Below are 22,662 nucleotides of genomic sequence, written 5' to 3' on the forward strand. Positions count from 1 at the left end.
TGTGGCTTCTCTCAAGAGAGGAATTGCCAGCAAGCCAGCCTCTCTTCCACTCTTGTTTGCTGCAGAGCCAGTGTCCCATGAGGAAGACTGAAGGCTCCATCCTCTCCCACAGCCCTGCTGCCCAGCCCAGAGGCCCCTGCAGTTGGCCAAGCAGAGGCAAGGGCTGTGGACCCCCTCACAAGAGGGGCAGCCCTCGGCCCACCCCAGGGGAAAGTCCTGATCTAAAGCAGAGCAGGAGGATGGGAAGGACGCCACCATCTCTCCAGTCCTGCCGTAGACCCTTTTCAGCCCCAGCCCACGCCCTCCTTCCAGCTGACACCAGGTCAGGGGAGATGAGGGCCAGTCCAGCCCCTCGTTGGCCTTGAGGACTCACTGCCTCTCTCCCACTGCTTCTACCAATCAACTGCCCCTTTCCTTTTAGGCTCAGCTCAATGCCACCTCCCCCAGGAAGCCTCCCTTGACCACCCCAGGCCCCTGTGACCACAGCCTTTTGAGCATTGATGGCCTCCAGGCTGTGCCACTCCCTCACCGTACGTAGGACACTGGGGCCACGTCAATTCTCTAGTATCTTTATTATCCATCCCCAGGGCACCCCTGGCTTCCCAACTTGGGGGTGTAGATGTCCCCGCACCATGCCAGGCACGGTACAGAATGGGTGGCAGAGGGCACTGGACTGTGAGTGGCCTTGGCCAAGTCACTGCCGTTCTGTCGGCTCTGCTCTGGAACTTCTGGGGTCAGAGGCTGGGTGGAGGGAGGGCCTTCCTTGGGGTGCCATGAACACTGAGAACAGCCCTGGCTTCCGCCGTCCTCCAGTGGATTGGGCGCAGGAGCAGTCAGGCCCAAAGAGAAAGCACGCCCACGCCGGGGTCCCTTGGGCCCCAGAGAGCTCACTGACACCCGTGGAGCGAGGGGCCATCCCCTCCCTGACCTTGAACTCCGGATGCCAGCAGACTGCCCTGTCCCCCAGCTCAGGGTCTGGCTGAGGCAGGGCAGGCAGGAGGGAGGTCTGGCGAGGGCAAGGTTCGGGCCCAGGGCCTGGCCGCAGCACTCAGATGGGGTGCACGAACTGGTAGACCAGGCGCTGGGAGATGTCCGGCTTGCGGATGATGCCCTTCTTGTAATACTGGCGGATGGAGCGGCTCAGCTTGTCGTAGTTCATGGCGGGGCGGTTCTTGCGGATGCCCCACAGCCGGGCCACCTGCGCGGAGTCCTCGATTTTGAAGATGCCTGGGGCAGCAGGAGGGCCCAGAGAGAGCCAGCAGTGCAGGCGGGGTGGCAGGAAGGAGAAAGACCAAGACCAGCAGGTCAGTCTCTCGCAGCCAGGAGGGCTAGAGTCGCCCGGGGTAGGGCCAGGCGCTGGGCCACGATACCTTCTCCCATGGTTGTGAGGGTTAGAGGAACATGTGGGAAGGGTGTTCCACAGGGCCCAGGAAGTGGTAAATCCTACCACGGACTCACAGAACTCCTGGTGCAGGGTGAACCTGCGTACATTGGTTGGCGACTTGGGGCCCTGAGGGCCTGATCCTTGCCAGCCTCTGCTCCTAAGCGTGGGGTGTGCACACCCTACGCAGAAGCCCTGCGGGGCTCCGGGCTGCGGACACGGCTCATTTGGCAAGGTCACCCGTGCAGTTCCCGAGCCTGAAAGACCGCTTTGCGATTCTCAGACACTTCAAGCCCACACAGCCCTTTCTGGCAGGATTAATTGGTAGGAGATGCTGGAAAGAGTGGATCTGGAGCCAGGCTGACCTGGGTTGGAATCCTGGCTCTGCCATTTTCTACCTTTAGAAGTTGTCCGAGACCCCGTTTTCCTGTCAGTAAGAGGGGGTTGTAGTGATCGTCATGTTGTTGAGTGGGTACGGAAAGCGCTTAGAGCAGAGCCTGAAGGAAGTACCCCTTAGGATGAACTATTACTCATTAATACCCCCAGTTCTCATTCTAAACCACCTGGCAAAGCACAGGTCAGCACACCCTCTCCAGGCAGGCTCCCCAGACCACCCCACCCTCCCTGATCTCCCTGCCCTCATGGGACAGTCTCCCTGGAGTACCGGCTCACTCTCAGTCTCAAATATACACACGGGATCACCACACCTTGTGCAGGAACTTTTCCACCCCTCCTAACCCCTTCCCATGCTCCACACTCAGCCCCAAAGTCGCTCCTCTGTGAAGCCCTCCTGGACCCAGGCACAGCTGACCCCATCACAGCCCAACACATTCTGCACACCAGCTCATTTCACTGCTGGTTCTCCTACAAGACTGTAGGTCCCTGGAGGATGGGGTACCGCTGAATTCTCCCCACACCCTCAGGACACTGTAACCCTCCATAAATGTCGGCTGAGCAAGTATGGAACCAGAGGAGGTGCTCAGGGACGGTTTGCTGGATGAACGAATCTAGTCCATTTCACAAACATGAAGACTGGGGTCCAGGCGCCCACGGCTACTAATGGCAGGAGGGGGCCTAGAATCCAGGTTTCTTGGCTCCGAGCCTTTTCTAAAACACACACCCGCACGCCATCCAGCCTTGTTGCTGTCCAATGTGGTCCCCACTAGCCACATGTGGCTCTTAGCCCTTGAAATGTGGCTGGTCTGAAGTAAGGTGTGCTGTAAGCATAAAACGTATACCAGATTTCAAAGACTTAGGAAATATCTTATTAATAATTTTTATATCGATTATATGTTGAAATTATACGAATTTATAACATTGGATTAAACAGATGTATTATTAAAATTAAATTCACCTGTTTAAAAAAAAGTTTAATTGTGGCTACTTGAAAATCTAATATTACCTCTGTTGCCCGCACTGTATTTTTCATTGGATACCATCAGTCTCCTCCGTCAAGCGCTGATGTTTTGACGGTAAAGACCGTGTCCGGTTCTCAGCAGAGTTTTAAGGCCCTGCTATGTCCCAGGCACTGTGTGTCCCTGGGGACCCTCAACAGGCAGAGCCCAGCCGGGGAACACGCGTGGACACAGACGGCACACAGACCCTGGGCCGGTCCAGTAAGAGTGCGTGTGTGGCATTCAGGGCAAAGGTGGGGGCAGCTCCAGCCCTCTGCCCTGCCCAGCGCCTGGCAGGACCACAGGCTCCCAGCAGCCCCCTCCCCTCCTGCCCCTGGCACTGCTCACCCTTCTCCTTGTTGAGCCACCGGATGAAGCGGCCATAGCTGTGTGGCTTCAGCAGCAGTTCCTTGAGAAACTGCCACAGGTGGATGGGCTGCCCGGAACAGGATGAGTCCACCTCGCTGTCCGTCCAGCTCTCTTCGCTGGTCGACGCTGGGCAGCCAGGGAGGGTGGCGGTGAGTGGGGAGCCCCCTTCTTCGATGGCTGCCCCAGCCTACCCCCAGACCCCAGAGCCCCGGCCGCCTCCCTGCCCTGCCTGACTCACCACAGTAGTGAATCGCCCCCAGGGACGTCCTCTCTTTCATCCAGGCCGCTGCGGGACAAGGAGAGGAAGTTGGGGACCAGAGGGACCCCCCCCAAGGGAGGAGGAGGGCATTTGGGTGGAACTGTGGGGCCAGAGAAGCCCCCCCGTGGCTCCCTCCCTCCTGCCAGCCTGTGAAGACCAGCTGTTTACAAAGCCTCCTCCGGGAAGAAAATGCAGGATTTCGGAGCTGGGAGGGGCCTTAGAGGCCCTGCAGGCAGCCCCTTGTTCAGAGAGGACTGGAAGTCAAGCCTTGCTTTGCCTCCCTTCTGTCACCTGTGAAATGGGGCTGGGACACCCCCTCACAGGTCTTGCAAGGATGCAGGGTGGTGAAACCTGCACGGTGCCCAGCATAATAAAAACACTCCCTGCCCTCCAGCTGCCAAGCTCCCCGAGCACCACCACCCCCTCCTGCTCTCCACCTGACCCCCTCCCCAGACAAGCAGTGGGACGCGGAGGCCGCCAGCTTCTGTCCACACCACCACCCGGCTTATAGCCTGGCACTGTCCACTGCTCTTGCCAGACCCCGGCAAGGGGCCTGGGCTGGGGCAGGACACTGGTTTCTGAGCCATGAGAGTGGGACCTGTCCTCTTATTCACCCTGGGCCCTGAGGGGCAGGGGCCTTGACTCGTGGAGCGAGGACTGACCCCTCTGAAGTGCACGGCTCTGTGCAGGGCACACTGGGCGCCCGATAAGATTGAGACCAAGTAAACATTAAGGGGTTGGCATGCAGCCATCAAAACTGGGGCAGCTGTATAGACAGTGATGGGAAACAAGATCCAGGATACGCTGCTCAGTACAGAACAGCGTGATACTCGTACTGTTCATGTTAGAAAGGGGTAGACGTCACACTTACTCTTGCTTGTATATGCATAGACTTTCCTTGGCAAGGTACTCACAAAACTGGCAACAGTGGTTGCCTCTAGGGAGGGGGATTGGAGGGCCGGGGTAGGTGGGAGGGAGGATTATTCTTCATGGTATACTGTTGTTCACGATGGTCTTTTAAAAAATCCTGCACATTTATTACCTCGTTTCTTCTTTAATGAAAACAACACAAAACAAACACAAAATTTTAAAAAGGACAAAGAAGAAGGACTTAGAGTATCTGATGTCCTGTGTCCTCACAGTCTAACTTCTATTTTTAACTTCCCATGTGCTCTGTCCTAAGTTCTGTGGCCTTGACCAGGGTAGGCAGTGGGTCGGGGCTGGAGAGTTCACCCAGGACCCGGGGAGGCAGCTGTCATTGGGGTTGGGATTCAGAACAGAGCCCAGATTGGGACAAGGGGCTGCCTACCCAGTGGAGTGTAGCCTCCGGACAGGCATGCTGACCTAACTGTTCCCCTTGGTGTCCCTGGCTTGGAGCCCGCAGTGGGGGGCAGGGGGTGGGGCATTCTACCCACGCCTGTCCCACCTGATTTCCAGATGTCCAGGTGGGCGTGCAGCACGTCCCCGCCCAGGGGCGAGCGCTGGCGGAACTGCTCCTCCGACATGGCACACAGCTCCTTACCCCCCAGCTCCTGGAAGGCCTTGCCCACGGAGGGCAGCCGGTACTGGTGCTCTGTCCACAGGAGCCACTTCTGCACGTTGCCAGGGCTCCAGTCCACGGGGTCTGGGCAAGAGACACTCCTTCAGCCCTGGAGGCTGCTTGAGGGCACCACCCCCAAGGTGGCCCCTCTGCTCTGATGGGGCCTCCATGGGAACTGGTGGCCTGGGACCATGCACTCCTGAGATGGGGCCAGGCCAGGCCACATGGGGCCTTGAGGGGCTCCGTGGAGGGGGTACCGAAGAAGGGGGCAGTGGCAGGAAGGAACCAGGGCCCTTGAAGCAAACATGGCTCAGGGCAGGGCAGCCTGGGGCCTCTGCACCCCCATCTCACCTGGACCTCAGGTCCTCCCAGACCCCTCCAGCCCCTCCAAAGGGCCTTTTGGGGAGCCACAGCCCTGGAGGGGACAGTGACATTAAACCAGAAACACCCAAGCTTCTTTCTTTCCCAGATGCCTCTTGCCTTCCCCAAACCCTTCAAAGAACCAGAGAAAAACCCAACCAAGAATTAGCTCTACAAACCCCTCTCTACCCGCACTGTATTTTACAGATGAGGAAACTGAGGCACAGAGAGAGTTCCATTCCCTCGTCCAACACCTAACAAAGGGCTGGGTGCTGGAGAGCTGCTCAGTGCACGCGCACCAAATGTGGGGGAGCGGTGGCAGGGTACAGGGTGGCCATGGGGCCAAGGCCCGGAGGCGAGTGGCTGGCTTGGTCCTATAAGTCTCCCTGGGGAGCTGCCCTGGGGTGAGCCCAGCAGGGCACGTGGGTGGTGGCCAAGCTGCAGGCACAGACACAATGGGGCCTCCAAGTGAACGCTGTGGTCTAAGCTGGGTGACCTGCAGACTGGCCTGCCCTCACTTAATAAACCCATTTTCTTCCTCAGGGTCAAAGCAATTTGTTTCTGTCCCTATTGTTTAGCGGGCAGGGCCCTCCCCAACTCGGTGTGGGAGCGGAGGCACCGTGGGAAAAGCTCCCGGGTTGAGGGCTGGCATTGGGCCACTGGAGGATGGGGCCTGGGCAGGAGCTGCCTCAAGGCGGGACCTCAGCTGGGACTACTAGGTGGCAGGGGCTGGGCCTGGGTGACTGAGGAGGAGGAGCCAGGCCTAAGCGATGCCTGAAGACCCTTCCTGTGTGCGAGCCTCAGATGCCAGGGCCCAAAGGCCAAGGAGATGGGTCAGGCTTGCCCAAAGCTGGAGAGATGATGGAGGGACAGGGGACTGGAGACCCAGCAGCCCCTCAACCAGTAGCATAAGCTCCGTAACCACACCTTCCAGGCCCTCGCAGACACGTGTGAGGGGGCCTGATGTGCCCCCCTCATCAGAGCCCTCATCCCCACTGGACCAGTGATACATTATCCTATTTATTTATGACCTGTTTTGTCACTGTAAAATTAGCTTCATGAACGAAGGAGCCTTTGTGCTATGTTCACGCTGAATTCCCCAGTGCTAGAACAGGGCCTGGTATATTAAGTTATTGTTTATTGAGCATCTATTATGTACAAGGTAACATCCTAGGAACTGGGGATGTAGCAGTGAACAAAACAAATGAAAATCCCTGCCCTTGGGGCATGTACATTCCAGTAGGGGAAACAGTAAACAAGATAAATATGCAGCATATCAGACGGTAGGAAACATGAGAGAAATAAAGCAGGTTGGAGGAATAAGACGTGGGGGTATGGGCAGCAATTTCAATAGAGGGGTCAGGAAAGGCCTCATCGAGATGGTGCCATTTGAATCAAGACCTGAAGGAGGTGAGGGGTGAGCCAGGTAGGTATGTAGGGGAAGAGTGCTCTGGGTTGAGGGACCAGCAAGTGCAAAGGTCCTGAGGTGTGTGTGTTGCGGTAAGAGCAAAGAGGCAGGAGTGGCTGGAGCAGAGTGAATAAGGGGAGAGTGGATTTAAGTGTGAGAGGAGGAGGTGGGCCAGATGGTGTAGAGCTCGTATTTGCTTCACCCGGCACCTACCAAGTGGGGACACTGGGCTGGTGCAGCTGGGGCACAGAGAGAGTGGGAACCTCGGATCCCAGGCTCGCAGCTGCTGTGTGTTAGGGGCTGAGTGTACGTGTAGAAGCACCAGCATCTCTGGGGGTGACCACAGTGCACCAGGCGGTGCCCCCACACCTCCCTGTGACCTCCGCTGGCCTGTGTCCCCCTGGCGGAGGGGGGCGTGAGGAGGGGCTCACCTGCTGTGATGTTGAGCAGCTTGCAGGCCGTCTCGATGTCCTTGAGCACCTCGCCCACCACCATGGACTGCACCTGCTCCAGTGAATGCTCCTCCAGGGTCAGCCCACCCGGCGCCAGGTCCAGGCTGCCCCCCGGGGCTTGGCTGTCGATGACGGGGCACTGCTCGGGCTCGTCGGACGGCTCCTCCCGAGTGCTGGCCCCGGGGCCCTTGGCCACCCAGCTGCTGTCCTCGGAGAACAGCATGTCGAAGTAGGAGAGGTAGAAGGTGGACAGGCCCTGCTCAGGTGTGGCAGGTGGGCTGGGGCTCCAGTCCCGTCTCTCGGGCCCCATTGCCCCTGCTCCCACTGCCACCTTCTCCAGGCCAGTCCGTAGCACAGTGTCAGGGGGCAGCAGGAGGCGGCTTGGGGGGACGCCACTCAGGCCCGGGCTGGCGCTGCCCATGCCGCTGCTGCTCGGGCTGGGGGCTGCGTCTACAGAAATAAAAAAGGAAGGAGAGTCAGGTCCTGGCTGCTTCCCCATCCCCATGGGGGCTGCTAAGCTGGTTACAGAGATGAGGAGCCCAGCGGGCAGTGGCTGGGCCTGGGAGAGAGTTGGGGCTTCCGGGTCACTGGGCAGCTAGGACAGGGCTGGGCAGACAGGTCTTGTGGCTGGAAAGCCAGTGGGGTGGGAGTGGGGGCAGGACGGTAAACAGACAGCTCCCTTACTCCCCAGGGAAGCCAGGTTGGCTGCAAGCAGCAAATCTTTACACGTGTAGCCTGTTTAAAACAATCTTCTGAGGTTCTTGACCTCTTTCAGTCCTCACAATGGAAGGCACAATTAGTCCCATTTGGCAGATGAGCAAACTGAGGCCCGGACAAGAAGTCTTTAATATCCAGCCCTCTGTCCCTGGGCCGGCCCCCACCCAGATCCCAGTCCCCTGTCCTGTCGAGGAAGCTCCTTCTAAGAGCTAACCTAATCTTTTCTGCTGTGGCAAAGCTTGTTTTCTTTTACTCTGCCCTTGGAGGGGGTAGGGAAGGGAGAAGGTCACCATCATCTCCACCAGCCGGGTGAAGAATGAAAGGAGCAAGTGAGGGGTGTGGCAGGGTAGAATCTCCTCCCAGGTTGGGGAGGCGGGTCCCCTTCCTCTCCCACAGGGCCACTTGGCGGGTGCGAATAAATTCCCGGCCTAACGCTGCTGAGGTGGTCACTGAACAACAACGTACAGGTGTGCTTGGCCCCGCCCCTACTCAGGGCTGGGTTCCTGGTACCCACCCTCCTTGTCCTTTCCTGAAAGGTGCTTCCCCAGCCCCTCCCAGCTCCCAGGCCCTCTTCTCTCCCCTCACGCCCAGAAGAACTCGCAGCTCCCAAGGTGGGAGGTGCCAGGTGCAGACCTACAGGCCCACTTTCCCCACAGCTGCAGGGGCTGGTCAGAAGGCCCAGGCCCTGGGGAACAAATGAGTCCCTCAGCAAGTCAGACCCCACTCCTCTCCTACCTGCCGCCCCAATGCCTCCCAAGGGGCACCATTTGGCCTCAACACGAGGAACTACAGTGTCCCTCCCCATGGGTCCCCAGGCTCTGCTTCCCCTGGACCCTTTTCTCTGAGCCCCATATTGGAGTCCGTGGTTTGGGTGAGGCAGGGAACTTGCGAGATGTACATACACCAAAGAACTGGGGTCCCTGGGATATTACCATGATTTGTGGGCTCAAAACTCAAGAATAAATCAGGACAGAGGTGGAAGATTACCAACAACGTATGTTCCCCATAACACAGGGGATCATTCCGAAAGGAGGAAAGGAGCAGGTAAACCTGTTAAGGGCAAGTTAATGTGTGTCCTTTCTTGGGGGTATTTACATTTTAAACAGTGTTCTCAAACTGTGGTGCCGGGACCAGCCGCATCAGCACCACCTGGGAACTTTTGAGGAACTTGAATTCTTAGGCCCTCATCAGAGCAACTGAATCAGAAGCTCGGGGGTGGGGGGGGTGGGGGTGGGGAAAGTAGGGCGGGGGAGGCCCAGCAATGCGTTTCTTTTTTTTTTTTTTTTCCAGCAATGCATTTCTTTCTTTTTTTTTCTTTTTTTTTTGGCTGCGCCGCACTGCTTGTGGGAACTTCGTTCCCTGATCATTGAACCTGGGCCCCCTGCCATGGGAGCACAGAGTCCTAACCACTGTACCGCCAGGGAATTCCTAGCAATGCGTTTCTACAGGTCTGTTGGGTGATTCTGATGAGTGTTCAAGTTTGCAAATTGCTGCTTTGAAGGCATCTGGCCAGTAAGAGGAGTAGGCTTTACTGGAAGGAGTGGTAGACTCTCTAACGGTGGGATTTGCTGCGCTGCACCAGGACGATGGGGTGGGGGCTCCCTGGCCCTTCTCCAGTCACCTCGTGACACTGACTTGCTCAGCCTCAACGTGCAAGTGAGGCAGAGAGAGAACCCCGTTTGGAAGGCTCTGGCTTCTCTAGGGCTGCAGCTAGTGCAACTGCGTACAACTCAGAAAATGATGCCCTTTTCTCTCTGGGTGGCGTGGCTTGGTGAATGGAGCCCAAGTGGAACTTCAGCTCACCCTTGTCCCCCATCTTGTGCAGTGCCCAACCTTCCCAACTGTACACAGCGGCCCTGCTTTTCCGTGGCGGAGAGAACGCAAGAAAGAGAGAAGAGTGTTTGTTCACTTTCATTTTGCATCTCCCTTTCAAGGGCTCCTTTAAGTGACAAGGAAGGAGAGGTCAGGGTGGGGTGGGGTGGGCAGGGATCGGGGAGCTGGGCTTGCGGGGGACAGAGGGCAGGCCTGGAATCATTTCAAGCCCTTCTGTGCAAACACACGTGTGTGCTGTGGGTCCACATTATTTACCCAAGCAGAGCCAACAGCCCGCTCTATCCCTGGGTCCCCGCCCCAGCCTGTGTCCACACCCTACCCCCTGGGTGGCGCCCCCCCCGGAGAGCCCCTCTCAACCCCACCCTTCCCTCATCACCCCCTTCCTGCTTCCCGCCCCATCCACGTCCCCAGAACTCCCCGGCCTGCCACGTTAGGACAGTCCCTGCCAACACCTTGGGCCGGGTGCCAGGGAGACGGAACCTTTCCTAAGAAGCAGGGGAACTTGCTTCCCTCGTGGCCCTCCTGTTTGCTTGGCCTTGGCCACAGGTAGGATGGGAGGCAGCTGCTGTGTTTCGGGGCACAGTGGTGTGAGGGGTCAGTGAGGATGAAAGGGCAGGACAGGTGGCAGCATTTGCCAGGTGGGGATGTGATGACACATCCCTGACACATTTGTCAAGTGAGCTTTGAAGCCCTCGCCTCCGTTCCCTCCGGGGAGAGCGGCAGTTCAGGCCTTAGGCTCATTCCTACGCTGTGGTGGGGAAGTTATGGTGCAGAGAACTAAACGACTTCCGGCTCCTGGCCCGGGGCTCCTTCACCAGCAGAGAACTCCCACCTCCTCCTCCACACCCCACATTCCAGCTCCCCGTCACCTTGCTCCTAAACGCCAAGGAACCTGCTCTCAACCAAGGCTTGGTCCCAGCTCCAACACCTACCTAGTGAAAAAAAAGTTAATGATTAACCATGCGGCAGGAGGCAAGAGCCGATTGTCCGCAGGTGGGGAGGTGGTGCAGAAGGCTCGGACCCCGGCAGCCAAGCGTGGGGGACCTGGGTTTACTGATCAGGGAGCCAGGGGCTGGTGTGCCCAGCCTGCATCCCTGGCACCTCCTCCAGGCTCTAGGACTGGACTTGGGAGGGAAGAGAACACACGGAGAGCAACTTCTGGGCCCAGAGCGTTGGTACACGTTACCCTTTTACTACCCACAGGGGACTCGACAGCCCTGTTTTATAGACAGGGACCGTGAGGCTCAGAGAGGTTGTGCAGCTTTTGCCCGAGGTCCACAGCTGGCCATGTGCAGGCTCTGCTCGTTGTACCACGTTCCCTCTGAGGCTCTGGACGGTCCCATCTTCCCAGGGTCCTGCCCACCTCCTGATCAGGCAGCTTGGTCCTCCAAAGTTCATGCCCGCCTCCTAGCTGCTCACTCCACTGCACTGTCAAGTTCATTTCCCTCCAAAACCCTTTCATCAGGCACCCCTGGGCTCTGGAACCTCCCATGGTTCCCCACTGCCTGCCCTGTCTGATCCCAGTGGCTGGCGCCTACCTCTGAGCCAGATAATCAGAGCTGGAAGGGACCGTAGACTACGTGATCCCTATAGATGGGAACAATGAAGGCCAGAGCGGGAAACAGATGTATTCCGTGGTTAAGGGCAGGGTCTGGACCAGAACCAGAGATCAACATGGTGACCACATATCCAGGCTCTGATGAGAACGGTGCTTCTCCCTTGGCCCCTGTGCTGTGGGCATGACATGGCTATTTTCTCTTGTTTTGTCGTCCCCCTGACCAAGATGCCCCTTCCTTCTCATCACAGTTTAGTCCAAAACCCTCCTCCCCCAGGGAGCCGTCCCCAGCAGCTTTCTCCTCTGACTCTCCAGCTCTCCTCACCTGTGCCGTGCAATTTAGCTGTGATTACATTCATGGGTGATTGTCTACCCATGGGGACACATGTGCCCTGGGAAAATAAGGCTCAGAGAGTGGCAGGGATGTGTCCACAGTCACACAGCAGAGCCAGGACCACTGCACCATAGGCCTAGGGTCCTGGGACAAGCCCAGGCTTTGCCAGGTCCAGGTCCCTCCTGACAGCCTCTGGCCCCGAGGGGCTGCCCGTCTCCTGAGCGATGGCTCCAGCTTCCAAACCTCGAGCTGGTCTTTTCTGGATTAAGCCACGTGTCTGGATTAAGGCTCAGCATGTCCTGACTCCCTCCTGCCTCAGAGGCACTGGCTCTGACTCCAGACAAAGAAATTTGATAACAGCTGGCGGAGGCCAAGGCCCAGAAACGAGGCGGATTTGCAGGGTAGCAGCCGGAGGGATTAGCCACCTGGGCCACTTCTTTTCAGTGCCTCGCATTCTCCCAGGAAGGCAGAGCAAGGAGAGAAGGCAGAGGGACCCAAAGTTAGAGACTTACAGCAGCTGTTTCCTGCCCCTTGGGAGGCAACTCCCCGGCCTCCAGGTTCTCACTCCCATCCTGACATGCAAAAGATGCTCAGATATCTCCTGAAACCACAGCCCCAGGGAAATGGAGTTACCAGAGTCTTTACTAAGGCCCTGGACTGTCATGGGGTTGGAGTCTGTCTCTCACGTCCTGCTCAATCTAGGCTCAGATCTTACCCCCAAGGGGGTGGTGGGTAGGGTAAATATGCCTGAGCCCCCACCTCAATCCTGAGACACAAGCTTAGTCTGCCCAGAGCCCAGCACCCCAGCTGCAGGCCCCGTGAGAAGAGCGCTGAGGGCGAGAGGCTGGGGCCAGGGTGAGACAGAGCCTGCCACTCTGCCCAGAGCCGCCTACTCCACCAACTGGGGACAGACCTCCTCCAGTTTCCCCACTGTTGTCAGCCCTTCCCTCCCTCCCTCCAAACCTCTGGGCCTGCATTCATGGGTTGGAATCAGGGGGCTTTGGGGGTGCGATCAGGACCTGGCCAGGAGCCATGCAGAGTGGGCAGGGGCCACAGGGGCCTGTCCCCCAACCCCCAGTCAGCTGGTCAGCACCTTGGAGAGAAGCCGGGCCTGCCCAATCCAGTGCCCTGGGCCTGCCTGCACCTGTCTAGCTTCCTTGAACCCTCCCTGCCTCTGGCCTCAGCCTTCCTGCTCCTCTAGACATTCCCTTCCCACGCTGCTACTCCCCCTCCAGCCCCCTCACTGCTCCTTGGACAACTCCTGCCCTCCCATGAAAACCCAGCTCCCTCGTCCTTTGAAACTGCTCTTCATACTAGCTGGATCCAGGGAATTCCCTGGCGGTCCAGTGGTTAGGACTCCATGCTTTCATTGCTGAGGGCGCGGGTTTGATCCCTGGTCAGGGAACTAAGATCCCATATGCTGCGCGGCACGGGCAAAAAAGGAATAAAAAAGAAAAGAAACTAGCTGGATCCAATTAGCAGGAGCAAAGGTTCTACTTGGGAAGATTTAACTTGGGGAGCCAGCCTACGGGCCCAGGGAGACTTGGGAGTAGGGAGTTAGGGAACAGGGCCAGGTAGCAGGAGGATGGGGGACAGGAAACAAACGAGTCAGGGAACATCAAGGAATTATGGTCAGGTCTGCTTTGCCCACAGTTCCCAGGGGCAGCCAGGAGCCCGAAGGCATGTGTGTACCAGCACTGTCTCCCATTTGCTCCCGTGGTGTGGGTACCATGGGCATCCAACACCCCCAATCCCCCCACACACACCCCACCACTGACATCGCCTCCAACTCTTCCAGGGACAAAGTGAAGTCCAACTAAATAAACTGCTTTGGCTCTCCCACTGTCTTCTGGGGCAGTGGCGCAGCCAGGATTATTCCCACCTGACAGGCAGGGGGTGGTGGCTGCCTCAGGGCACGTGTCCATGGTGACCAGGCAGGGATTGGAACTCAAGGTGCCCTCTTTCCAGATGGTGCTGATGACTTGGCATTTTCCGACCTCTAGGATCACCCCTGCTGACCACCCCTGTCGCCTCGCTCAGGCTACCTGCGGGCCCAGCCCTAGAAAACCCCAGCCCCACAAAAGTCACACTGGGGGGGTCTGGGTGGCACCGATGCCTGAAGCCTGGAGGTACAGGGACCCACCTCAGCCCCAAGCTCACCCCTGTATTTGAGTTTGCTCCAAAGGGTGTGTGGTCTGGAAAGAACTCGAGGCCTCAGCATCTGGAGATGTGGATTCATATTCTGCCCTGTTCCCACCATATGTAAGGCCCTGGGCAGCCCCTGGTCCCCTCTGGGCCTCAGTCTCCTCCTCTGTTCTCCCACTGGGTAAGTCATCTCCCAGAGCTTTTCTGGCCCAGACACTGTCTGGAGTCTATGACCCCTTGACCTCCGTCTTGCCCATCAGCCTGACTTGGAATGGAAGTCAGAGGCAGGAAAAGCTGGATCTCAGCAACCCTCAGACCAACTCGCTGCCCCAAGAGCAGAGACCTGGGCCCCACCCTTGTCACCAGTCCCAGGTGCTGGGACCTTAACCCAGACTGTCACTCCCAGACCACTCTCCTCAACCCCAGAGCTGGAGGGAAAAGGAAGGGCCCCTTCGATTCTGGTGGTGCCCAGAGAAACCTCATTACTCCTTTCTACAGCCCGGGGTGGGCTCTGGTCCATTAGGCCCCCACCAGAGTCCCTGGCCTGGAAGGAGTGATCCAGAGGGAAGAGGAGGCTCACCTTCCCCTAGTCCGGAGGCCCCTGAGAAGCGGGAGAGGAGAATCTGGCAGGGGGCACCCCCTGGGCTGGGAACATGCAAACGAGGCAGGGGAAGGAGATTGGCATTAAATGTCAGGAAGAGCCCAGGGCAACTCGGCTTGTGCAAAGTTTGCTTTGGGAAGAGTTGTTCCACCCGACAGGTCACTCACCTGGCTGGGGGCATAGGGTGGGGCATGAAATGTGGTGTGGGTGGGGGCAGGGGGAGGGTCCCGCACTGTTTGGAGCCCTGACTCCCTGCTCTCTAGGTCTGGCACTGGGGCAAGAGACTCAGTTGTCCCATCTATTGAATTGTCTGTCAAGAGCATGTCTTAAAGGGGTTGTGGTGATTGAGGGGGAGGGCAAATGGAAATTCTTTATGAATTATGATGGGCTGAGCAGGCATGAAGGTGGCACCTGGGAGCAGGTGAGGGGATGGGGCTGGAGAAGAGGGGTGAGAAAGGTAATAAGGTGAAGAGTGAGCGGAATAAAGGAAGAGGCAGGTGGTGATGGTGGAGGGAGGGGCAGGGCCAAAGGGTGGAGTCTGGGGGAGAGCTGAAAACGGTGGTGGGAGAGGCCTGGACCTTGCTCCGAGGTCAGCCTGCTCTCTAGCCCAGACCAGGGCAGCTGCTGGCCTCACTCACTCCTCCCTGGCCTCTAGGAGGAGCCAGAGCCAGAGTCCCCTACCTCCCCTGACCTCAGCCTAGGAGACAAGGCTGGGAAAGCACACAAGTCTTGTAAGGCTGGCAAATCCAGACAGCCAGCCTGCCTCCACCAGCTCCTACACAGCCTTCAAAACCCCACTCCAGGTTGCCTCTTCCATGAAGCCTCCGTTAACAAAGGAGGCCACCTTGTCCAACCCTCTCATTTCACAGACAAGGAGCTGCAAGTGCAGGGAGGAAAAGCGACTTGCCTAGGGTCACACACTGTGGGTCCTAACCCACCCCTTCTTGCCCTCCACCAGAGGGCCTTGTCCCCAGGTTATACTCAAGCTGCAGCAAGTCGTTTAGCACAAAGTTGTGCTCTAGTTGTTTCAGGGTTATTAATGTTTTAACTGCAGTGACCTCAGTGGCAGACAGTGGGTTCTCCTGGTTCTTCTACTTACTGCCAGCATCACACATTCTGCATTGACTGAGCATCTACTGAGTGCCACCCTATTCTCTCAGGCTCGGTTGACAAGAGAAGTTCTATAATTCAGAGGGTCCTTGTGACAACCAAATGACATCGCATCTGCCAATGTGTTTTATAATCAGTAATACAATAACCAAGTCTGGCAGGGACTGAGTTTTCAGCTCTGGGACCCTCATAGCGCCTGTCAGGCTCTCAAAGGGGAGGGTGGTCCCCCACCCCGCGAGAGACCACCCCAACCTCCCTGGGGGCTCTGAGGATTCTCCCTCTCCCTGAAGTTCCCTGAGTTGGGGGTGGGGAGGCTCCAAGCTGGGAGTTCCTGGCTCCAACCCCTCCCCTAGGTGGGCAGGGGTCGAGTGGGACTGGCCAGCCAGGCTGAGCTGTGGCCTGGGCACCCCGTCGGTGGGGGGTCTCCTGTCCATCCCTGCCTGCCCCCTTGGGACTGGCGCAGCTCGGATGCCTGTTTGCTTTGTTGCTCAGCCGAGCAGCTGGTGTGGGGAGATGTTGCTTTATTGGGGGTTGCTGTGAAGCTGTTTACTGGGGAGGTGGGGGTAGGAAATGAGGCCAAGTCCCAGGCCTAAGCAAGAAGGAACAGAAAGGCCATGACCATCATACAGGGGACAGGCCACTCGACGCCTGTGGCCTGGGTGCGGGCTGCTGGCTGGGCCCAGAGGGCAGCGAGGTGAGAGGCCCGGGACTAGCTCAGGGTGCTTCCCCCTCCCCAACATGCACAAGCATGCACGCATGCACACACCTTGTCCAGCTTAGGGGGAGCCCCCAGCCATCCAGACCCTTCAGCTTTCTACCCTGTCATCCTCACCAGCCACTTCCCTCTCTCCCCACAGGAGGCATCTGGCAAATCTAGAAATGAGCACCTTCAAGCACCCCTGTCTCCCCCAACAACCCATTGCTTTCCTCACGTGCCCAGACTCCGGTCCACAGGCCCCATGCTTCCCTGGGGACCCAAGCACCCAGGTGGTTACTCCCCAGCTTCCCAGATCCCCCGGCTCCTGTGCCCACCACTGCCCCACCCAGCCCCTGGGCTCTGGGACTGTACCCCCTGCTGCAACCTGGAGCCTGGCCCTGGCCCTGAGCCTCTAGGCTCCAGCAAACCCCTGCCAACTTGTGACGAGGCCCCAGAGAGACCCTTCCCTTGGCAGGGCAGCTGTGGCTGGCAGCAGCAGAAAGGCTGCTTGTGTTTCGTTAGCCAAGCAGAACTGGCCCGGTCTCAGGGCTGCGGCTCCGCACCTACAAAACTGCCTCCCCTCAGGCTGGACAAGGCTGGGCTCAATGTGGAGCCCAGATGGGGTCATCACAGACATGGGGTACCCCAGGCCTCTCCAGGCCAGGGGGGCTCACCCAGGCTCTGGGGTCAGCCCAGGGAGGCAGACCGGGCAGGATGCAGAGGGATCAGGGGCTTCTGAAGGTGAAGGACCCAGATCAGGGTCACTGATGTCCAGGAGACCAGTTCTGGCTTTGAAAGCACCCTCAACCACCCACCTCCCCACTGCTGGCAGGGGAAGGCCGCCATGGCAGGGCACTGCCCCCCACCGGACTTACCCGTTACCTGCCTGGTGCCCAAGGAGTCGTCCGCTGCAGTGCCAACCTCAGGGGCCAGGAGGAGGTGTGGGCAGCTTGGGTCACTGCTGGGTCTCAGCCAGGCATCTGGGGGGCCAGTGGTACCAGGGGCCAGCAGGGCTGGGGTCAGAGGTGGCAATCGGGTGGGCCGCTGGGGGCCTGGCCACCCTCGAGGTGTGGCCCTCTGAGATCTCAGGGCTGCGTGCCCTTGTAGGGAGCCCCCTGCCCCCAGTCCAGGGCCACCTGCTGACACCACAGCAAGACCCCCAAGCCAGAGGGGCTTACGAGGGAGGCCACGGTGGGCTCAGGGGACTGGGTCTGTGGGGCAGTGTGGACACGGCCAGAGTGCAGGAATGTGCTGGGAGGAAGTCAGGCAGCATGAGATGAAGAGTTGGCTGGGGCCTGATTTCCCATTATAAGTAATCCTTCCTTATTTACCTGAACAAATACGCTCCCTGCTTACCTCAGACTACAGGCGGGCTCCTGGTTAACCCTTGCAGGCCTCTGCCTCCTTGCTGGGGGACCCACACCCTGGCAGCCAGGGAACTCACTCACTCACTCATTCGTTCATTCACTCACTTGTTCATTAGTTGATGCACAGCTTCAGAGCTCATCTCATGTGCGAGGCACTGGGGATACATTGAGAGGGATCAGCCAAGGGTGGGGGACAGGTGAGCAAGCAGCATTAGAAAAAGCCCAGTGGAGGGCTGTGGGAGAACAATGAGGGTGGGCACCTGGCAAGGGAAATCAGTGAGGGCTTCCTGGAGGAGGTATTATCTGGCTCCCCAGGTCAGGGATGGAGGGAGCTTTCAGAGAACCCTGGGGAAAGGGACCTGAGGCTCATGGGCTCACCCACCCCATGCTCTCTGTGCCCCACAGGCCTGGCACAGGCCTGTCATACACTGCTGCTCAGGAAGGACTGGTAGCTCGCTTTCCCAGGCCTGGGGTGGCGGTCAGCCAGCAGCAGCTTGCTCTCCACAGTCCCTGTAGAGGGAGGGAAGGAGGTACCCAAGCCCAGGCACCCACTGTCCAGGCTCCTCCACCTCCACAAGTCCAAGGAAGGCCGTGAAGCTGAGCTCTCAGCTTCTTCCTCATCCTGCCCTGGGTTGAGGGTTGTCCCCGGAGGGCAGAGTCTGGCATTTCCTTCCTCTGGGTCACCTTAGAAGGGCGCAGAGCATCTGCAACCCCCATGCTGTCAGATGGAGGCGTTTTAGTGTTATTTTCCAATTTCAGAAGTAATTGTGTGACTGCCTACAGTATGAGTATTCTAGGGCTTCAGGAAGATTCCAGGGTCTTCAGAACTAGCCCCCTCACCTTAACCGATGCCAAATTTCTCCAACATATGGTTGCACTTTTCACCCTGGAGAGCCTATGCTTAGGTGTTATCAGAGTCGTTCCCCAGAGCAGGTTGAGGTGGGATGGGATAGAGGTCAGGGAGGTAACACAAGGTCCTAAAGTGGCTACAGTTGACAATCCCAGCCCTCCAGGATCAAGCAAAAAGAAAGACCTCCTACATTCCCAGGCGGGACCTCCTCTCCACTCTCACAGAAGCTTGTGCTTATATCAGCACTCTGATGCAGTAATACTAATGGCCACTGAGCAATTATTATATGCCAGGCACTGTTCATAGCTCATGAGATACTAAGGTATTAATCATATTAGTACCATAACATGGGTAAGTACAAGGAGTATCCAATAAATGCTTATTGAAGGGATGGGGTATCAGAGATAGTTACCCCCAATGTCCATTTTCCTCTGTAAACAAGCCCTACTTTTCACCTGGGAACTTGGCTACCTGGAATTAAAACTATCCCAGACTCCCTTGCAGCTAGTTGTGTGACTAAGTAGAAGTGTCATGTGTCATTTTCTAGGAATCTTTCTTTTTTTTTTGCTGTACGCGGGTCTCTCACTGTTGTGGCCTCTCCCATTGCGGAGCACAGGCTCTGGACGCGCAGGCTCAGCGACCATGGCTCACAGGCCCAGCCGCTCCGCGGCATGTGGGATCTTTCTGGACTGGGGCACGAACCCGTGTCCCCTGCATCGGCAGGCGGACTCTCAACCACTGCGCCACCAGGGAAGCCCTAGGAATCTTTCTTAAAAGTAAAGTACCAAGAAAAAAAAAAAAGTAAACTAGCATGTACCATTCACCTCTTTCTTCTTTATCCTTCCTCTGTCTTACTGCCTGAAATGCAGCTGTGATGGCTGGAATCTTGGCTGCCATTTTGGACCATGAAGACAAGATGGAGGAGCAGTGAGCTGGAAGGAGCTTAGGTCTCTGAGGACTGCATAAAACCTTCAAACTGGCTTTGGACTGCCTGCCTCAGGACTTTTATGAGAAAAATAGACCTTTGGCTTTTGTTAAGTGGGGTCTTTATTATTCAAAGCCCAGTCTGATTCTATTTGAGATAGACCAGAAGATGGGTAGATAGATGAAGATAGAATACTCTTGCAGCCAGAGAGGATATTTCACTGCTGGGTGGCATTTGTAAGGGGACTGATTATACTACAGAAAACCCTGATTTTGGGAAGGCTGCCCCTTGAATGCTGGTACAGCTTTGCTCTGGGACCAAAGGAGCACTTCATAGGTGTCCTCAGGAATGGGTAGGCCTGAATGGATGGACCAGACTAAGCTGTGCTAAGCATGGACTGTGATTCTACCAGCCCAGGCCTGGAGTAAGGAAACAAAGCGTGCCTCTGGAAGCTGGAAAGATCCAAGGGGTAGCAAGGAGAGGACTCTCCATCTGCTCAGCTGGGGCTCACATGGGCTAAGGTGCTAAGAGGCTGCTTGGGGTGGATGTCAGTGGTGGGCTCAAGGCAGTTTTGGTGCCCACCTGGGGCAACTCCGGTGGGCTCCAGGGGAAGGGAGGGCCAATTAGGGGACTCTGGGTGACACACACCCCTCAGCACCTTGATCCATCCAGCATGGTGTTGTGACACCAGCTCAGGATCTGACCCGAATACACATCTTAGTTCTATCACCTTCCAGCTTTGTGACTTTGGCTGGAACCTGCTGGACTCCCCTCTGCCCATGCCCTGGGAACCCTCAGAGCTGTGGTGAGGGGTGAGATAATGTTGTGAAAGTGCTCTGTGAACGAGCAAGTTCCAGGGCTTGCTGACCACCAACTACAAGCCACGTCATCTTACTCCCCACAGCAGCCCTTCCAGGTAACTATTACTGTGCCCATTTTTCAGGTGAAGAAACTGAGGCCCAAATGTTTAAAATGCCTTGCCCAAGGTCATAGCTGGGAAGCAGATATAAGCTCAAATCTGAAGTTTCCTCAATCACCTTGCGCCTGATAGGACTCTCTTACTACCCGCCTTGTCCCCTTGGGGTCAAGTCCCAGGTCTCTCGCACAGGCTATTTGGTCTACTAGACCCCCTGCCTCCTGCCCACAGCTCCTCAAGGCTGGTCCTCCTCTTCAATTCTCCTCTGGCCAAACCCTCAGGGGGTGAAATGTGCCCCCTCCTGTTCTCCCCCATCCAGACCCCACCCATCTGTTATGGGCAATACCTTCTCTACATCACCTGCTGCAGACCTGGGGTCCAACACACCACCCACTCCATCCTGGAACTTTGCTCTGACCTACTGAGATAACATTCCCTCTGGTCACTGGGGTTTCTAAGCCTTGAGAGTGAGTATTGGGAGCTGTCACCTCCAGGGGGTGTGAGCTGAGAGAGCCAGAGAAGGAGCCTGGCAGAGCCATCACTCCATGAACACCTGGATGAACCAGTAATGCTCTTTTTCTGTTGTTCAAGTGGAGCTGAGTTTCTTCTACTTCGATTGAAAGCATCCTCATCCTTCGAGCCCCATCTCAAGAGCTTTCTCCTCCAGAAAGCTTTTCCCAGAAAGCTTTCTCTAGTGCTTGCAGACCTCACATGTCCCAATTCTTTGTGCTCTAATTGTTTCCCAGTGTTTCTTTTCTTCCCAAGATTCTACTCCTCGAGGGCAGGGAACCTCGAGCAGCCCGCAGCCTCAGACCCAACACAGATTATGATTTCTGGAGCAACCAGCTCCAGAGCTTCCCTCCCTGCGTGCATCCTCTCTTGCACTAGTCCATCAGAGAGTGAAGAGCGCTGGATGGGAGACAGGCCCCAGGGCTTGGTTTGGCGCTGCCATTTACTAGCCCCCTCTGGGCCTCCCTCACCTCCCCCGTGAAATGGAAATAATACTTGCCCTGCTGATCCTGCCTTGGGGGATCCTGGTGGGGCCTTGTGATGGGTGAATGACAAATGACAAAGGAAGCGGATGTACTTTGGAAAGGGCAGTCTGTCTCTGTCTGTTGGTCAGTTGGTCAGTAAGATTGCTGCCTCCATCTCCTTGGATCCCCACCCTCCTAGGAGCTGTAGCCTGAGAGTGATGGCAAGGACAAGGCTGGGACCTGCGTCAGCCACAGAGAGACAGGGCTTCCAGTTGGTTCTTGCCCTCCCCCTGCCTGGTGGACACCAGGCCCTGCCCTGCCCCAGGCTCCAGCTATGAGAAGGGAACAGCCTGGGAAAGGGCTCCCTTGCTGAAGAGTCTGGGGCTGGTCACCCAGATGGGGCCGTGGGGGCAGTGTGGGCAGAAAGCCTGGTTTGTGGGACCCAGAGACCACCCAGCCCTTGCAGTCCAGAGGAAGCCCCTGAGACCAGAGGGGTTAGGGGACAGACCTGAAGGACACACAGTAGGGCGGGGATCTGAGTCCAGACCCCAACCATGCTCTGGAGGGGGGCATGCACTATCTCATCTCATCCTAGCAAGTCCGGCAACTGGCGGCTTCACTGACCTTTCTCACGGCAGATGAGGAACAGAGGCTCCAAAGTCAAGGCTGGAAAGTGGCAGAGGCAGGATTCGGGCTGGGTCTGTTGGAGTCTTCTTTCCAGGACACTGTGCTGCAGCTGGATGGTGGACGAGGAGACCAGGAATAGCCAACGGGCAGGGGGGCTGTGTCCTCAGGCCCACATACCCATGCATTTCCATCACCTGGAGCACGCAGGGCCCCCTGGGCCATGACATGGTGCTCTGTGCAGGCCAGCAAGCATTTACTGAGCACCTACTCTGTGCCAGGCCCTGGACAGGCACTAGGGGCAGGGTGGCCGGGCACAATCTGTCCTGTAGGTGTTCATGGCCTGGTGGCCTCAGAGGGCACAGATGACCTCCAGCATCTCTCCCAAAGCTACATCTGTGGGTTACTGGTTTTAGGAGCACCTTACTGTGTGCATGACCCTCTCCACTCTGGGAAAAACCAAAAGGTAGGAGATGCCAAAGGCTTTCCCAGCTCGGGGCCTGGCTCCCCAGGCCCTGGGCTTCCTCACCAATGCCATCTCCTCCTCCTCCTCAGACACTCCCCCCAACCGTGGCTGAGTAGATGGGCCAGTCTTTCCTGTGTCCAAGGCCTGGTTGTACCCACCCTTCCAACCCTGACACACACTCTTGCCTATAGCCTCATCCACCCACCCCATCACTGATTCACACCTGGGATGCCATCTAAGGAGGCCTCACTCCACCCCAGGGCCCCAGCACAGCTCTCAGGGTCCCCAGACTTCCCTGTGAACTGAGTCATGCAGAGCTCCTGCCAGAGATGGGCTCCAAGCCTGCAGAACACTGCAGGCCTATCTGGGGGTCAAAGAAGACACA

General features: G+C 57.4%; 1 protein-coding gene across 1 annotated transcript; it reads right to left on the reverse strand.

Annotated features, from left to right (window-relative positions):
* Window positions 1-553: 553 nt before the first annotated feature.
* SPDEF (SAM pointed domain containing ETS transcription factor) lies at window positions 554-9,048 on the reverse strand. The gene is made up of 5 exons (XM_033424205.1): window positions 7,143-9,048; window positions 4,830-5,027; window positions 3,383-3,430; window positions 3,124-3,270; window positions 554-1,227 (listed from the first exon to the last, which is right to left on the reverse strand). Exons 1-5 carry the CDS (start codon window positions 7,666-7,668, stop codon window positions 1,049-1,051), a joined length of 1,098 nt encoding a protein of 365 aa, XP_033280096.1. The 5' UTR covers window positions 7,669-9,048; the 3' UTR covers window positions 554-1,048.
* Between the last annotated feature and the right edge of the window lie 13,614 nt (window positions 9,049-22,662).

The sequence above is a fragment of the Orcinus orca genome, chromosome 10 (assembly GCF_937001465.1).
Source record: "Orcinus orca chromosome 10, mOrcOrc1.1, whole genome shotgun sequence".
Taxonomy (NCBI): Eukaryota; Metazoa; Chordata; class Mammalia; order Artiodactyla; family Delphinidae; genus Orcinus; species Orcinus orca.

Bases quoted from the DNA above. Each gene is read 5' to 3' on its own strand.
- SPDEF (XM_033424205.1), bottom strand. From the start codon at position 7,668: ATGGGGATGGGGAAGCAGCCAGGACCTGACTCTCCTTCCTTTTTTATT. The intron at 5,028-7,142 runs GTGAGCCCCTCC...TCTCTTGCCCAG, and splicing joins GCTGCTCAACATCACAGCAG to ACCCCGTGGACTGGAGCCCT. The intron at 3,431-4,829 runs GTGGGACAGGCG...CTTGTCCCGCAG, and splicing joins CCTGGACATCTGGAAATCAG to CGGCCTGGATGAAAGAGAGG.